The sequence below is a fragment of the Loxodonta africana genome, unplaced genomic scaffold (genome assembly GCF_030014295.1).
Source record: "Loxodonta africana isolate mLoxAfr1 unplaced genomic scaffold, mLoxAfr1.hap2 scaffold_69, whole genome shotgun sequence".
NCBI classification, from domain to species: domain Eukaryota; kingdom Metazoa; phylum Chordata; class Mammalia; order Proboscidea; family Elephantidae; genus Loxodonta; species Loxodonta africana.
In genome coordinates this window covers 543,788-562,496 of record NW_026975421.1, presented here as the reverse complement: position 1 = coordinate 562,496, position 18,709 = coordinate 543,788, and the positions used below count along the sequence as shown (strand labels likewise).

The 18,709-nt window shown below is 41.7% G+C and overlaps 2 protein-coding genes across 6 annotated transcripts in view; one reads left to right on the top strand and one right to left on the bottom strand.

Moving 5' to 3' along the window:
- The window catches only part of LOC135230009 (protein FAM170B-like), a 304,835-nt gene that overhangs the window by 194,299 nt on the left and 91,827 nt on the right, over positions 1–18,709 (top strand). Inside the window, exon 3 of one of the 5 annotated variants that reach the window (XR_010320642.1) lies at positions 9,510–9,614. The exons of the other annotated variants lie outside the window; for them this stretch is intronic. The gene's annotated coding sequence lies outside the window, so the exon portion shown is untranslated. Of the gene's footprint in view, positions 1–9,509; positions 9,615–18,709 lie in introns of those variants that run through there. 5 annotated transcript variants of the gene reach the window in all.
- LOC135230010 (protein FAM170B-like) lies at positions 1,201–18,632 on the bottom strand. Its single transcript, XM_064279117.1, has 2 exons — positions 8,425–18,632; positions 1,201–7,716 (listed from the first exon to the last, which is right to left on the bottom strand). The coding sequence occupies exon 1, from the start codon at positions 10,293–10,295 to the stop codon at positions 9,516–9,518; it is 780 nt and encodes a 259-aa protein (XP_064135187.1). The 5' UTR covers positions 10,296–18,632; the 3' UTR covers positions 1,201–7,716; positions 8,425–9,515.

Genomic DNA, 18,709 nt, shown 5'->3' with positions numbered 1-18,709 from the left:
TTTGAGGAGCAAGAGAGCCCGCCCTGGTCTAGGCTAGGGAATTTATTTCCTTTGCTCTCATCATGGGTGTGAGTGGACTCTTGTCTGCACAGACTAAAGACGAATTATCAAAATCAGCTCAAGACTCCAGATTTGACTTAGATATCATAAATTAAAACAGAGAAATACAACTTTAGCAATAAGTGCCTGCCTGGAGCCCAAGTTGCATTAAAAAACAAAAAAACCTGAACAAGATCCCAGAAGGAGTGAGTGATAGGACCCTCCTTCTTTTGCCGCCCTCCTGTGGTCCCAAGCTTTCTCTTTTCCCACCTCACAAGACTGTATCAACTGCTCTGAGATTTTTAGAATAAAGATACCCAGGAATATCACTGCTCCCACCCTGTGAGGATTTCCCCAGTGCTGGGTTAGACTAAGACTGAGAATCCTCCAGAGGCTTCCGGGTCCTGTGTACTGGACGATCAACACACCGAGGTTCAGAGCCACTTCATTTTTCCTGCAATTGGGCATGACCCCAGGACATGTCTCTGAGAGTGCTGACACTTCCAGAAGCCAATGACCCCCTCACTGAGTTTCTCTGTCTTGGTCTCAGGATCAGTCAGGACAGCTTGTCACCTCAGGAGTGTTTCTGTTGAAGGAAACCTAAGCAGAACTATGGGTTTGTCCCTCACACCCTGCAAATCTGCCTCCTCTGAGTGGGGCGAGGAGCTACTGAAACATTGAAATCATTAAAACTAGCAGAAGCCACAGCCCATGGTACTGGGAGAAAACTGGGAGGGAGAGAGAGGTGGAGAGGTATAAAGACCCAGTTGTGAAGGCAACCAGCGGCCAAGATGTCCGAAGCCACAAAGCTGACAGAAGCTGAATGGCCTCAAACCTGGTGCTCCTGAGCCCATTTCTTCTTTCAATGGAAAAAGCCTTCCCCTGCTCTTATGCGACTGGGCTGGAAGGGCCTTTGACTTATAACATGAAGCAGCCTCCAGAGCCTCTTGGGGCAAGTGATGGTCAAGGAGGCTCTGCCCAATCCCACCCTGCCCTTCCCAGTTGTCAGAGGACCAGGAATTTCAGTCTTCCAGCTCCTGGGCTGATCTAGTGACTTGTAACAGGATTTCACTGGACCTCGAAACTTTGGAAGATGGGAAACACTACCTGGGTCCTGGTCTCATTACAGAACTTACATACAGGATAAGAAGAGGAGTTTGGGGCTTGACACCTGACATCTTAGCAAAGGTTTCTGTTTGTTTAGGAGGGAAGAGGTAAAAGAAGGCAGTGTCTACTATGTTCTTTTCCATGTGTTTAGGAAATCCTCACGAAGAGCCTCTCAGGTAAGGAGTGATGGGAAATGCCTTGGTTTACTCTTAAAATTTGCCCTTGAGGCATTTTCTTCATGGAGGGCATGTAAAATGTTGTCTATTCAAGGAAACACTCTAATTCTTATGTAGACTTTGTACAGAATGACTATGTATGAAAACTAAACTTGGTACTTCAGCAAAGAGGTTACTTCTCAGGGAAGGCCCATGGGGAAGTTTGTACCAAATTCTGTGGTGCTGCCATTATTCCAAGGAGCCCTGGTGGTGCAAAGTTTAAATGCTTGACTGCTAACCGAAAGGTCAATGGTTTGAACCCACCCAAAGGCTCAAAGGAGTAAACATCTGGCAATCCTCTCCCATTAAGATTAAAACTCAGGAAACCCTGTTGGGACAGTATTGCCTTCACTCTGGGCCTCAATGACTCAGAAATCCACTCGATGGCACCTAGCAACAAGAACAACAAGCCATTGCTCCCAATGTGCCTGAAACGCCTGTCTGGGGAAGGCCGGCCTTCAGAGCCAGCTCATGGCCACATCGGAATTGAGACTCATTTTTTGTTACCACACCTTATTTTGGGTCCCAAAATTTAGTTTCCATTTTATTCACCAGACTTGACTACAGACATCTTTCAGATATTGTGAAAATTAATTCTATTCTCTAGTAATGATTTTCTGTCAAGAGTATGTTCCCAAGCGTTTCCAAGAGACTGGAAAAACTTTCCAAAGAGTCATGTCCAGCGCCATGTTGTGCAGTGACTACAGTATTAACACAGTATATTTACCCACATACTTCCCATGTTTTCTGCTTTCCTGAAATACGGCTGAAATTCCAAGTCTACCTCCTGAAGCACTTCCATTAGCGTCTCATTTGGGAGAAGTCTGGTGGCGATGAATTCTCTCAGTTTTCCTTCCCTAAGAATGGCACTGTTTTTTCTTTACTCCTGAAGGTAAGGATTGGATATAGAAATCTGGGGTAATGTTTCTGATCTTTCAGTGTTGAAAAAATGTTTTTTCACAACATTTCAGCCTCTGTGGTTTTCTGATAATGAAGAAAGAGTCAGTGAAATTATTTTTCCCATGTGAAATCTATTGTTTTCTCTCTAGCTTCTTCCTGGGTATTTTGTTGATCTTTGTTATTCTGCAGTTGATTATGATGTACTGTATTTTTGTGCAAATAATGCATACATTATAGATATTCTTTGCCAACTGAGCCTTCCCCTTCCCGGGTACTCTTATGAGAATGGTGCCTAATTTTATTTATTTTTTTTATATGTTGGTGTAAAAAACTAGCACAGCATACTTGCAAATATGCCGGTTTGGGGGGAGGGGAGCATGTGATTTGCAAAAAACACGTAACACAATATTTGCATAAAAATATATTTTCACATAGAATTCTTTAGGATTAACCTGTTGGGGTTTGCTGACCTTCTGAAGCTGTAAGTTTACGTCTTTCATCAAATTTGGAAAGTGTTTGCCCAGTATTTCATCAAATATGTTTTCCTACAGCACACATTTTCTCCACTTCTTCTGGAGTTCTAATAAATAAACAGACTTTTTCTCTAATTCTTGAGGCTCTGTTCATTTTTTTCCATATTTTTTCTCTCTTTTCAGAGTAAATATTTTAAACTCATCTTTTTTTCTCAGTCATCACCATTCTGCTCTTGAAACTAGCAAATGAATTTTATTTCTACCATGTATTTTTACCATGTAAAATTTTCCTTTGCAAATAGCACCTATTATCTTTCCATTTATTTAAAAAGTGTCCGTGTTATTTCTTGGAGAATGATTAGAATAGCATTTTAAAATCTGTGTCTTATGATTTCAAGACTACAAGTCTGGCTTAATTTTATGAGAATTTTTTTCTTTTTTGTTTTTTGTTTTTAGCAGTCTATTGACCCAGTTATGTTCAGGCTCCAAGTTCTGTCCCATCTTCTGTATTCTATGGTTCAAATGTAAGTTCAATTTTTGAAGGCTTTGCAGCTGTATTCAGATCTAATCTACGTGAGCCCCACTCAGTCTGGAACCTTGATGGCGTTCTAACCCATAGGGCGCCTCGTAAAGGATTTGATAATGCTTCTTAGGGTCAGGGCAATGCAGATGCATCTGGGGGGTGAACCAGGAGTTCATAGCAAGTCTGCAGAATCTCTTTCTTGCACAGTCTCCTCTCTTTATTTCTCTGCTGCTGTCTGAGTTCTGAAGGAGTGCTTTCCTGGCCCACTGGCAGGAATGCTGGGGCTTTAATCTCTTCATTCTGTTGTACACATAAGTGACTGGTTCTACCTATGGGGCCAAAGCACTGGATGGACAACCAGCCAAAAGGCTGGTAGTTGGAACCTGTCAAGAAGCACCTCAAAAGACAAGCCTGGTGATCTGCTTTTGAAAAGTCTCAGCCTTTGAGGTAGAATTCACTAGGTGCCAGTTAACAGCAGAGAGAGAGAAAATGTAATGGAGCTTTCTCTACAATATTTGTTTCTTCCATACTCTGGTCAGAGAGAAGGATTCTCCTCTGCCAGAGTTTCAGGTGTCTGCCCACCTGCCCACCTGCCCGTCTCTCTCCTTTACGGACCCTCTATCCCATTTATATGAGAGAGGGCTTCTCTTGGAGCTGTTTCTGTCCACAACGGATGTGCAGCTCTGGGATTTGGGCTCATTTAATTTCAACCTCTGGAATGTTCATACTCTTTGTTCCGGTTTCCCGCCACCTCCCCAATCCACCTTCAACAGTTTCCCTTGCAGAATCCTCAGATAGTGTCCCATGCATTTGTCCAGATACTTAGCTGTCAGATACCAGCATAGCCACCGGGGAAGTGCTGGTTGTGGTTGAGGGGGAGGGACTGTACACTGAAGGAGCTGCAAGATCTGGCTGCCTTGTGTGAGCAGGACGGGGGTGTGCTGAGGGACGAGTGCTGAAGGTGCTGAGTCAAGGGGAGTTTAATATAAAGTTGGGTCAAGGAGAGTTTGTCGACAGGGATTTATTGCCGTAGCAAGGGTTCTGGAAATGGGTTTAATATGCTGTGGGATTGCTTTTGGAAGGTTGGAAAAGGCAACGGCCCAAATTCTATGAAATTGAAATGCCAGACCTACTGTGTCGGGTGTTGGAAGAAGAAATAAAAGCCTCCAATATGTGGGCATTTCTTGGAGGTCCTGAAGGACACCCATTTCATCAAAAGAATAAGGAACGTGGAGATGAGGGGAGCACCAGCAACATGGAGCTTACCCAATATGTATCCTTTGCAGGGGGTCCCTGGGTGCCACAAACAGTTAAGTGTTCTATACTAGCTGAAAGTTTGGAGGTTTGAACCTAACCAAAAGAACCTCAGAAGACAGTCCTGACGATCTGCTTTTAAAGGATCACAGCCTTGAAAACCCTATTGAACACTTGTACTATGCCCACATGAGGTGGTCATGAGTCAGAAAGGACTTGATGACAGCTAACAAGAACAATTCTCTATAGGCTCAGGTTTTAGTGGGAGCTGGGCAGCCTAGTAGCAATGTAAATCATGGTATCCCAGCTGAACAGAGGCCAGGTGGAAGTACTTAACTGTCAGAAACAAGTCGTGTGTAGATTACCATAAAGGTCAGTAGCTCAGAGTATTAGTTATCTCTTGGTGCATAACAAATTCTCCCCAAACTTATCAGGTGTGAGATAAATGGAAAAATATTAAACCCATTCCGATAAATTTGGAACTAGACAAAAATTTTGCTATCACTCAACATAGTTTTTAGGTGAAGGAATAAACTAGAAAATTTAAATAACTAGTACAAGTATTAAAAGAGATATTTAAAATAATGATGATATAATTATATACCTGCATAAAAGACAAATGCATCAAAATCAATGGTTTCTCTCCAGTATAGAATAAGGGTCTAAAATTGGCAAGGGTGGGAAGGGCAGACCGTTCTCTTTCCCCTACTACTTGACTGTACCACACTGTGTCCAAAACTGTAAAATATTTAGCAAAACATTGTTTTAACCAGAGCAGCAAAGGACCTCTATGAGGGAAAACAGTGTATTAAAGTACATAAAATGAAACCTGAATATATGCAAAAATATGCCATATTTTCAAATGGAACGTCTTGTCGATTAAATGGAGGTCCTTAAAACTAATATATAAGTGGAATGCATTTCTAGCCAGAATATTAAGATAGTTGTTTTTGAACTGTATACAGTAATCATATGCTACAAATACTACAGTAGATAACAAAGAATAGATAACAAAGAAGAATATTCCTGTTGTTACGAGACTTGGAGGCAATTTTTGACTCAAAGCCATCCCATTTGACTGCCCCATAGGGTTTTCTAGGTTGTAATCATTATGGGAGCAGAACACCAGGTCTTTCTCCCTTGGGGACACCTGGTGGGTTCGACCTGCCACACTTTCTTTGGACTAGCAGTTGAGCACTTAATCGCTGCAAAACCAGGGCGGTTTTACCAAAGTAAAACATGAAAAAGCAGGATAGTGACAGGTGTCTACCTCTTCGGGTAACAGAACAAATTGATATTACATAGCATAGAAGCTGACAAGTCGACCAATGAAACAAAATCTGTTAAGAAGTCACAATAACTTACAAAGGTCGTATTTCAAGAAAATTATATTTATTTAATAAATGGTGCTGACTCAAGTGATCGTTCTGGGGCACAAAGCTTGCAAAAATGTGATACACAAATCATAGATTTGGGAAATCATGTGAAATGGAGATGACAAGCCTTAATAACAATTTCCATTTTACACAGAAGGATAAAAGTTACGCACTTGAACAATGAGCAGTGAATTCAAACAGTTCATTCAGAGTAAATCCACATGCCCAGTAAACATAGTCCAAGTTCAGAAAATATCAAACTGCCAGTGAAACTGGCACAATTTGAAAATCAGCACCACCTATAGCTGGCTGGGCTGTGGGGAGAAGGATGCCCTGAGAGGTGGCTGGAGAGGTGAATTATGGCAGCCTCTAGGGGAAAGATATGGCCATGACTCTTTACTTTTAACATTCTTTGAATTGGAAATCTCACTCTGTGGAGTCTATTCCACAGAAACAAATCCTGTAGTACACAAAGGATAGTTATTATTAATATGACCAAACTTTGACTGTCCATTGATGGTGGAATGATAGATAACTTATGGTAAAGCTACATCCTCAATAAAACAGGGAGTCATTAGAATGAAAAAGAGTTGTAGTAGTTGAGTGGGAGAAATCTCTATGAAGTATTATGGAAGTATTACTGAAACAATCAAGGTGCAGAGAAATGTATATAAAATGAGCACATCTGGGTTAAACAATATCAATTGTTTGAATATGCTTGAATATCTGTTTATGTTTATGTGTGTGTATAAATGAGAAGACGAGGGTACATGCAAGTCTGTGTGGGCTTGTTTAAGAAGGATAAGAGAGACTACTTACCACATTGTTAACCTGAATTACCTTGGATTCACTTGTGGGAAAGAACAGGGGGAGGAGAGTTAGAACATGCAGGAAGAGTGGACTTAGAAAGCATGGATGATAATGTTTCCATTTTAGTGGTGTTATGTATGGACAAATAAATCTGTCTTGAGCAGAGAAAGCCAGAATATTCCTTAGAAGTAAGGATGGCTTTGGACATCTTATCAAGAGGGACCAGTCCCTGGAAGAGGACATCATGCTTAGTAAAGCAGAGGTCCAGGGAAAAAGAGGAAGACCCTCAATGAGATTGATACAATGGCTGCAACAGTGTGCTCAAATATAGCAACGATTATTAGGATTGCAGTGACCGGCCGAGTTTTGTTCTGTGGTGCCTAGGGTCACTGTGAGTCAGAACTGACTTGATAGCTTCTAACAACAACATGTACAAGTCCCGATAAAGTGTACTGAATTGATATCATCTATTTAAATTATTCATGTAAGTTAAAGACCCAAAAATATAGTGTTAGTGCCATATCTAATGACTTACAGAGAATCAAGGTAGAATGTCAAGTGAAAGAAGGGGCAAGAGCAATGTGGATAGAGTGAGACCAAGTTTCCATAAAAGCAAACATCCCAGCAGATGTACTTGTGTACCTGTGACTGTGTATATGTGTCCCTGCAGAGAAGTGTAGGGAAGGACACATATGTGTCTATTAACATTGGATACCTTGTGGGAGTGGGAGCAAATTACATACGAGGGTGGGACCCTGATGTAACTTTTTTGTCATACAAATCTGTAATCTTGAAAATGTAATAAAAAACAATTTCAGAACTTCGGAAATTGATAAACATCATAGATACATGTATATTTTAATGTGTTTCGTTAGATATTTTAAATAGGTGAAAATTTTCTATAATGACAGACAAAAGATTTGAATCACTTGAAGGAGAGCACACCACAGACAGTAATAATCAGATCCAGTGCATTTCTTCTTGTTCTTGGAACCAGTGAGCTCTTCTGGTCTCTATAACTGGAAATGACCAAAAATAATTTTGGGAAGTCAGTAGAGTTACCCCTCAAACACGTTTGCAAGCACATGTCTACAGCTAAATGTAGAAGGCTGGACACCATGTGCGATTCACTAGGTAACTCATGAGGCTCCGGAAAATTCTCTTTCCTGGATGTGCTGGTACCACCTCCTCCCTGCCTTGACCCACTGTATAACCCGCCTTTGTGCATTCGAGGCCCTTTTCAGGTCTGAGCCTAGAGCATAGAGGACATCAACTGGGAAAGTAGCTTTTAAGAAGAAAGATGTTGATCAAAAGACTTCAGAAAGCAGTACCTCCCCAGCCAGCCTCTCCCCAGCCTGGGAATGCCAACCCCTCCCACCCTGATACCTCTGAGAATCTCTGATTTTTTGTTGTGGATCCTTAGGAGACTGCAGAATTTACCTGGTCTGAACACCTTGGCTCTTCTCTGCCTGTGGCCCTCTCCCTCACAGGAGCTGTCTCTGTCACTCTGAGGCATACACACAGGACAGCCTGTGGATGGAGGTGCCCATCCTAGAGGCCCTGCCCTCCTTTCCTCTGCCCTCTGCGGTCTCATCTCCCAGAGAGATGGATGCATCCCTGTCATGTCCAGAGCTTCCCCACACCTGAGATTTGATGTTGTGACTGAGACTTGGTCTTTTTTGTCCACTGTTGAGCCTGGGCCTGAATTTCCCTCTTCACATCCATACCTGTGTTCTCGCTGTTCTCCCCAGGTTAAGAACCCTCTCCTCTCTTTTGCTTCTTTCATCTCAGACGGCCTTTTTCTTCCAGTTCTTTGACCTCGGGACAGAACAGATTTGACCACGGGGGGGGGGGTAGATTAACGAGATTTATTGACGTGTCAAGAACTGGAATGTACAGCTTTATTTAAAGGAGAAGAAAAAGTTCCAAAGCTCTACCTCTTACCCGAGGACATACTCTACAAGAAATACCCTGTAAGCACTGGATCAACTCTTATCCAGAAATGGTTAACACCCAGGGGGATTTTTCTACACCACCTCCCAGTTACATTCCCCTAATGATGCAACAACAATGTATCCTAATCAGAACCCCAAATTCACCCTAGGAGACCAGAAGACATGGCTGGGGTGAATTCATTTTCCTTCACCGGGCCCTCCTCTCCTCCTGCCAAGCCCTACCTCTTTCTCTGCCTGTATGCTGCTGGGAAGGGACCCAGAGTCCTTGGTTTAGGGCTTTATGCCCACTGCTCACCTGCAGGCAGGTTTCCTGACACCCTGCCATCTCTCTGATTCTTTCTCCTCCAAAGAACTCACTGATACCCCCTTCACCATCACACCTCACCAGGGTCCCCCTTAGCCTCCCAAGTCCCACTGAAATCCCATTCCCCTTTCCCTACTTACTCTGTGCTCATCCTTAAGGGTCCCAAGACCTCACCATGAAGATGAGGCCTGTCCTGTCCTCTCCTGGGCCAGGGGAGCCTCTGAGGGGACCTGGTGTCTGTGTTCAGCTATCTGGGGCTTCTTCCTTAGGGCTGGAGGTCTTTGTGCCCTTAGGGTGGAAGGCTGGTGGTCACAGGGGAAGGAGGTTAAGATCTTCCAGGGGAGCTGGGTTAAACGAACCTGAATGGAGGTCTCTCCTGAAGGGCCCACGTTTCCAGCCCAAAGGCCCTGCTCCTCCTAGTCCCAGGGTGCTAGCAGGTCTTTAGGTCCTTCCCCCTCTGGCCTTGGTGCTGCACCTTCTGCGGCCTGGCCTGCCTCTGCAGCCTGTCCAGCTGGTGCCTCAGCCTCTTCAATTCTTCTCTCTGCTTCTCCAGCTGCTCCTACAGGCGCCTGCAGACTGCTCTCATCTCCCTCACCTCCCTCTTCTTGGAGGCCATCAGGTAACGCCTGGCCAGCAGGTGGCAGCGTTGGGGCCTCCCCTGGACTGAGCCTGGCAGCGGCCTCTCCAGCAGCTCTTGAAAGAAGACCCGGCAGCTGAAGCTCTGGCTCACACCATGCGCCGCGTGCGCAACCAGGGCCTCCCCGGACTGGAACAGGCGGCCGCAGGCCACGCAGCGGAAGCCGCGCTCACGGGTCACCAGCCACTCCGGGGTGGCTGCGCGGGGGCTCTCCCCATGCTTCTCCCCTTGGTCGGTGGGGTCCGAAGTACAGGTCTGGGTCCCCTCCTGCCAGGGCTCCAGGGTGCTGACCAGGGACTCAGTGTTGGCCAGACTAGGGGCAGAGCCGATGGTGCTCTCCTCAGAGAGCTCGGCCTCAAAGACCTGGGGCATCTTGCCCACGGGGGCAAAGGAGGTTTTGGTCTGCCAAGCGACCGCCGCCCCCTTGACTGTGCGCACCTGGGTGAAATATGCGCACCTGACCCATTGTTTCTCTGAAGTAGCCCTGTAGCTGGAGGAGTGAGAGGTCCGCTCGGTAGAAGATGAAGGAAAAGAGCTCTCTGATGCTTTTGGAATCTTCCTGCGCCTGGAACTTGGGCTTTTTGCTTGGGATGTTGTTGATTCTTGGGCATTTTCCTCTTGGATAGAGACCTCTGAGAATAGTAGATTTAGTTGAGCTTTCAGGGTCCTTATCCTCACCTGTGACCCCAAAGCTTTGGTCATAGGGACCCCTGGAGGCCTTTACATCACCACATCCTCCACCTCTGCAGACCCCATGGTTTCTTTCTTCTTCCCCAGAGACCCACCACCCTTTGGGGGCACTGCTGTGGAAGACAAAGTCTCCATTGTAAAGTGGCACTGTTTATGGTAGTTCATTTTTTAAGAAATTATTTTTCTTTAATTCCACATTTATTGAATTCCAATGAATTTGTTCCTTCGGAACTTAGAAATGACCTCATTCCCCTGAAACTTCATAATAAATGTGTGATGTCATTGAAAGAAGTTTTCTATGAGGGTTTTTTTCTTAGTAAATTTGGGGTGTAAGCGCTCAAAGGAGAGCAATGCTCACCTCTTTTCAACCTCTTTTACTGAAAGGCTGTTTTACGGAGAAGTTATACTTAAAGAGAAGAATGCGTATATTTAGTTAAGACTCTTACGTGTATACCTCTTTCTTGTACCCTTCTTAACCAAGCTACAGTAGGGGATTAAAGTTGCTTTTCTCGGAATAGAAGCCCTTGTCCTTATTATAGGAACTCCTTCAGCGTGAGGCAGAAAGAGATGTCCGTATCTGAGAACCTGATGCCAGAAACCTCAGACAGACAGCACACAACCACCTTAACTGGGTGTGTCTGGGTGGGTTGCCTATGTCAACCTAAAGGTCTGTGTATGTTTGTGAATATGTGGGAAAGACTGTAGACTTCAGGATCCAGAAAGAGATAGAGCTAGGTCATGTGTGTTGGATGGAGGGAAAGCTCCAGAGACAAGATCCAGAGACGGAACCTGCCAGCAGTGTGTTAGAGGGATACAGAGACCAAGGAGGGAGCAGGAAGCAGGGCTCAGCTACCAAAGGGCAGAATGGGGCAGCAACAGAAAAGACAAAGGTGGTACACTAGTTGGAGAAAGGATGGAGAACTGGGAATGATAGCAGAAACTGAGGTTAGCTATAGTTGGAATTTGAAAATTCTTTCTTGCTAGGCTTTGAAAACATCATGCTGATTGAAGAAAGTTAGTCATAAAAGGACAACTACTGTATGATCTTACTTATATGAAATAAGCAAATATATAGAAACCGAAGATTATTGGGGGTTGCCAGCTGTGACAGGGAGGCGGGAAGGGCCTGAAATCTTTCACTGTCTCATCTCATGCTGTCATTCTTAATCTCTTTATACTCTCAATACTTTTTCTTTTTAAATTTATAACATTTCTATTACTTAATCATCATATAACTTGAGTTTTAAATTCAAAAAAAGAGAAATGAGTAAGAGAAGGTGCCACTGTGCAATTCTTTGTGTCAGCCAGGCATCAGGGAACCAGAGTGACAGAATGCACTTCTTCTTTGCGGAAAGCTTGAGGAGAGTCATGGCAGCTACAATGACCATGTCATATAGACACTCCAGTAAAAGGGCTGGTTAACTAGAACTTTGGAAATTGGGTGAGTGGGTAGAAAGGAATGCATTGCAGAGAAACTGAAGATATATATGTATGTACATATATGTGAATTAAAATAACTTTGTGTAGCTAGTAATTGGCAATGATAATTCATCATGGATTTCTGAGCAGAAGATCCAGGTAATGATACCTGACTTCAGGACAGTTTGCTTTGGCATTATTGTGCACAGAACACCCAAGGAAGAAATACAGCTCCTCAACGGGAGCTGATGCACTGCTTCAGCAAATCTTAGGATATAAGTTTAGAAGAAAAGCATCATCTCCCGAAGGTCATAAAAGTTGTTTGTGAGTATATACTAGATTTTCTTTTATTTTTTTTTATTGTGCTTTAAGTGAAAAGTTACAATCCACGTCAGTTTCTCATACAAAAACTTATGTACACATTGTTATGTGACCCTAGTTGCTCTCACTACAATGTGACAGCACACTCCTTCTCTCCACCTGTGTTCCCTGTGTCCATTCAACCAGCTCCTGTTCTCCTCTCCCTCCTCACCTTGACTCCAGATAGGAGCTGCCCATATAGTCTCATGTGTCTACTTAAGCTAAGAATCACACTCCTCACCAGTATCATTTTAGGTCCTATAGTCTAATCTTTGTCTGAAGAGTTGGTTTCAAGAATGGGTTTAGTTTTGACAGACAGTCTGGGGGTCATGACCTCTGGGGTACCTCCATCTCAGTCAGACCATTATGTCTGGTCTTTTTACTGGAATTTGAGGTCTGCATCCCACTTTTCTCCTGCTTCATCAGGGATTCTCTGCTATGTTCCCCTTCAGTGCAGTTATTGGTGGTAGCCAGGCACCATCTGGTTCTTCTGGTCTCAGGCTGATGGAGTCTCTGCTTTATGTAGCCCTTTCTGTCTCTTGGGCACCCCTTGGACACAGTCCCCTGGAGGGACAGTGGCAGGGCTGACAGTAGCATTCAGGATGCAGTTTCCTCAGGGGGAGACAGCAAGTCTCATAGTCTACTCACAACTCCGGAACCAGAGAAGAGCAGTGCTGTTGGCAAAAGCTAAGTACTTGCATTCGTTTTACTGTGCGCTCAGCCCCCAAGACGGCTTCAGTAGCTGTAGATTTCCCTGCACCTGAGATAGGTGTTGCTGTGCAGCCTGAGCCATTCTTCTGGCCTTGGAGAAGGAATAAATTAACAATTGGGGGAAAAGAGAATCTGCCAGCTCCGCTAAGCTGGGGAGCTCAGGACAGAAGAAGCTCCTTTCCAGGCACAAATGGTCCACGGACTTTGAATACCTTTCACCCCTGCACGGACCTGTGTAGGCCCATTTCAGGAGATTAGGCCCTTGTTGTTGCAATGGTGTATGTGCTGGGTATCCAACTTCAACTGTTTCACCTTGCAGTGGAAAGGTGTGTTTTTGATGTTTGACACTGCTCTGCCTATTAAACAGGGTCCTCACCTACCTACGTTGGGGGCCTGAGGACTGGTGGCTCCACCCACATCATCTAGACACCCACAACAGGGGTCCAAGGATAACAGGTGCCTCCCAGTCCTTACAAACAAAAGCGTAGGGTGCCTGTGGTCTGACTGCAGAACCCACCTACCTGTGCACTATAGAAACAGAGGTGCACTTTCCTCACAGATACTTGGGAGATGGTTCTCAGCCCCCGTCTTTGTTCAGAGTGTGACCCCCTGCTGCAACCAGATACCTGTGTCTACAACAATCACCCCTCCCCATATAAGACTATAGGACGTGAGGACCTACAATTGATGACCAACTACCTAGACACCTGAACTGAATCTATACAAGAAAAGTGAATGGACTCCTAGGCTCATATACCTGGTAACAGCCCTAGCCATCTGGTGACAGGATGTTAAATCTTGAAAGTTGCAAATGATCAAGCAAGCTCACTCAAGCAGCCTATTTGGGCATATCAAAACAAAACAAAGCAAAAAGCTAGGATACAGTTGGCAAAAGTAAAAAAATAAAATAAAATAACTTATAGATGGCTCAGAGACAGCAGTCAATATCAAATCACATAAAGAAGCAGACCATGATCACTTCAACAATCTCTCAAAACAAAGAATCAAGGAATCTTGCAGATGAAGGTGTTTTCCTGGAATTACCAGATGTAGAATACAAAAGGTTAATATACAGAACTTTCAAGAGATCAGGGAGATCAGGCAAAATGCAGAACAAGCCAAAGAACACACAGATAAAGTAGCTGAAGAAACTAAAAAGTTTACTCAAGAACATAAAGAAAAATTTAATAGGCTGCAACAATCCATAGAAAGAAAGCAATCAGGAATTCAGGAGATTAACAATAAAATTACAGAATTAGACAACTCAGTAGACAGAGGAACAGTATTGAGGAAATGGAAAGCAGAATTGGTGAGATTGAAGATAAATAACGTGGCACCAATATATTTGAAGAAAAATCAGATAAAATTATTTTTAAAAAACATGAAGAAACCCTAAGAATCATGTGGGGCTCTATCAAGAGAAATAACCTATGAGTGATTGAAGTATCAGATTAGGGAGGGATAACAGAAAAGACAGAGAGAATTGTTGAAGATTTGTTGGCAGAAAACTTCCTTGATACCATGAAAGATGAGCAGCAGATATCTATCCAAAATGCTCATTGAACCCCACATAAGGTAGATCTCAAAAGAAAGTCACCCAGACATATTATAAAGAAACTTGCCAAAACCAAAGACAAAGAGAGAATTTTAAGAGTGGCTAGGAATAAATGAAAAGTCACCTACAAAGGAGACTCAATAAGAATAAGCTCAGCCTACTTGAGAGAAACCATGCAGGGAAGAAGGCAATGGGATGACTTATATAAAGTGATGAAGGAAAAAAATTGCCAGCCAGCATCATATTATATCCAGCAAAACCGTCTCTCAAATATGAAGGTGAAATTAGGACATTTCCAGATAAACAGAAGATTAAGGAATTTGTTAAAAAAAAAAAAAAAAACTACAAGAAGTACTAAAGAGGGTTTTCTGGTAGAAAATCAACAATATCAGATATCAACCCAAGACTAGAATGCAGAACAGAGCAACCAGATATCAACCCAGGCAGGGAAATTACAAAAATAAATCAAGATAAAAAAATGCTCAGAACAGGGAAACAGTGATGTTATTATGTAAAGGATGACAATACTAAAATAATAAAGAGGGAGTGAAAAATGTAGTCATAGATCTTTCACACAGAGAGATAGTCAAGGGGATAGAAAGAAGTAAAAGTTAGGTTTAAACTTAGAAAAATAATGGCAAATATTAAGGTAATCAAAAAGGAGACTAACAATCCTACACATCGAAATAAAATACAAGAAAAACATAACAACTCGGGAAAAAAAAATCAACAATGAATAAGAGGAAAAGGCAATATACAAAGAATAACTACTCAGTACAAAAAATTAAGCAGAAAAAAGAAACTCGACAACATACAAAAAAAGATATCAAAATGATGGCACAAAACTCATAACTACCATAATTACGCTGAATGTAAATAGACTAAATGCACCAATAGAGACAGAGAGTGAAAGAATGGATTAAAAAACACGATCCATCTATATGCTGCCTACAAGAGACACTCCTTAAAGACACAAACAAACTAAAACCAAAGGATGGCAAAAATATATATCAAGCAAACAACAATCGAAAAAGAGCAAGAATGGCAATATCAATTTCTGACAAAATAGACTTTAAAGTTAAATTCACCAAAAAGGATAAGGAAGGACACTATATAATGATTAAACAGACAACATACCAGGAGGATATCACCATATTAAATATATACACACCCAATGACAGGGCTTCAAGATACATAAAACAAACTCTAACAGCATTGTAAAGTGAGATACACAGCTCCACAATAATATTAGCTGACTTCGACATATCACTTTGGTGAAGAACAGAACATTCAGAAAGAAGCTCAGTAAAGACATGGAAGATCTAAATGCCACAATCAACCAACTTGACTTCACATACATATACAGAACACTCCACCCAACAGCAGCCAAGTATACTTTCTTTTCCAATGCATATGGAACATTCTCTGGGAGAGACCACATATTAGGCCATAAAGCACACCTTAACAGAATCCAAAACATCAAAATATTACAAAGCATCTTCTCTGACCAGGAAGCTATAAAAGTAGAAATCAAAAACAAAAAAAAAAAGCAGGGAAATGAAATCAACCACTCAGAACCTGAGCATACCTTGCTTAAAAACGACTTGGTTATAGAAGAAATTAAGGATGGAATAAAGAAATTCACAGTATCCAATGAGAATGAAAACACTTCCTACCAGAACCTTTGAGACACAGGTAAAGCATGCTCAGAGATCAATTTATGGCAATACATGCACACATTCAAAAAGGAGAAAGGGCCAAAATCAAAGAATTATCCCTACAACTTGAACAAATAGAAAGAGAGCAACAAAAGAAACCCTCAGGCATCAGAAGAAATTAAATAATAAAAAGTAGAGCAGAATTAAATGAAATAGAGAACAGAAAAAAAAGTTGAAAGAGTTAACAAGACCAAAAGCTGGTTCTTTGAAAAAATTAACAAAATTGCTAAAACATTGGCCAAACTGACAGAAGAAAAAAAGGAGAAGAAGCAAATTACCCAACATCACAACAGACCCAACTGAAATTAAAAGAATCATATCAGATTAGTATGAAAAATCATACTCTAACAGCTTTGAAAACCTAGAAGAAATGGATGAATTTCTAGAAACACATTGCCTACCTAAACTAACAGAAACAGAGGTAGAACAATTAAATAAACCCATAACAGAAGGAGAGGTTGAAAAAGGTAATTAAAAAAATTAAAAATCTCCCAACAACAACAACAACAAAGCCCTGGCCCTGACAGCTTCCCCGGTGAGTTCTACCAAACTTTCAGGGAAGAGTTAACAGTACTACTAGTAAAGGTATTTTAGAGCATTGAAAAAGATGGAATACTCCCAAACTCATTCTATGAAGCCAGCATATCCCTGATACCAAAACCAGGTAAAGACACCACACACACACACACAAAATTACAGACCTATATTCCTCATGAACTTAGATGCAAAAAACCTCCACAAAATTCTATCCAATAGAATTCAATAACATATCAAAAAAATAATTCACCATGACCACGTGGGATTCATACTAGGTATGCAGGGATGGTTCAACATTAGAAGAACAATCAAAGTAATCCACCATATAGGTAAAACAAAGGACAAGAACCACATGATCTTATCAATTGATGCAGAAAAGGCATTTGACAAAGTCCAACACCCATTCATGAGAAAAACTCTCAGAAAATAGGAATAGAAGGAAAATTCCTCAACACAATAAAGGGCATTTATATAAAGCCAACAGCCAACATCACCCTAAATGGAGAGACTCTGAAAGCATTCCCTTGAGATGGGGAACCAGACAAGGATGCCCTTTATCACGACTCTTATTCAACAGTGTGCTGGAGCTCCTAGCCAGAGCAATTGGGCCACATAAAGAAATAAAGGGCATCCAGATTGGTAAAGAAGAAATAAAAGTATTTCTATTTGCAGATGACTTGATCTTATACAGAGAAAACCCAAAAGAATCCTCAAGAAAACTACTGAAACTAATAGAAGAGTTCAGCAGAATATCAGGATACAAGATAAACATACAAAAATCAGTTGGATTCCTCTACACCAACAAAAAGAACATCAAAGAGAGAAATCACCAAATCAATGCCATTTACAGTAGCCCCCAAGAAGATAAAATACTAGGAATAATATTGTAACCAGAGACATAAAAGACCTATACAAACAAAACTACAAGACACTACTACAAGAAATCAAAAGAGACTTATGTAAGTGGACAAACATACCTTGATAATAGACAGGAACACTGAACATTGTAAAAATGTCTCCTCTACTGAAAGTGATCTATAGATATGCTGCAATTCCAATCCAAATTCCAAGGACATTTTTTAATGTGATGGAGAAACAAATCACCAACTTCATATGGAAGGGAAAGAGGCCCCAGATAAATAAAGCATTACTGAAAAAGAAGAACAAAGTGGGAAGCATCACACTACCTGATTTTAGAACTTATTATACCACCATAGTAGTCAAAACAGCCTGGTACCGGTACAGCAGCAGACACATAGACCAATGGAACAGAATTGAGAATCCAGACATAAATCCATTCACTTATTAGCTGATATTTGATAAAGGCTCAAAGTCAGTTAAATGGGGGAAAGATAGCCTCTTTAACAAATGGTGCTGGCATAACTGGATATCCCTCCACAAAAAAATGAAACAAGATCCATACCTCACACCATGCACAAAAACTAACTGAAAATGGATCAAAGACCTAAATATGAAATCTAAAACGATAAAAATCATGGAAGAAAAAACAGGGACAACACTAGGAGCCCTAATACATAGCATAAACAGTACAAAAACATTACTAACAATGTACAAGCACCCAAAGAAAAATTAGATAACTCCTAATAATCAAACACTTATGCTCATCCAAAGTCTTCCCCAGAAGAGTGAACTGATTACCGACAGACTGGGAAACAGTTTTTAGCTATAACATTTCCGATCAGCATCTGATCTCTAAAATCTACATGATAATGCAAAAACTCAACAACAAAAAGACAAATAACCCATTTTAAAAATGGGCAAAGGATAGGAACAGGCACTTCAACGAAGAAGACATTCAGGCAGGTAACAGATACATGAGGAAATGCTCACAATCATTAGCCATTAAAAAAAAAATGCCATTAGAGAAATGTAAATCACAACTAGAATGAGATACCATGTCACTCCAGCAAAAAAAGGCTGCCATTAATCCCAAATCACAAAATAATAAATGTTGGAGAGGTTGTAGAGAGCCTGGAACATTTATTCACCACTGGTGGGAATTTAAAATGGTACAGCCACCTTGGAAATCAATCTGGCACTCCCTTAAAAAGCTAGAAGTAGAACTACCATAGGATATGGCAATCCCACTCCTTGGAATATATCTT

Coding starts and splice junctions, on each gene's coding strand:
- LOC135230010 (XM_064279117.1), bottom strand. CDS start 10,295: ATGACCAAAGCTTTGGGGTCACAGGTGAGGATAAGGACCCTGAAAGCT.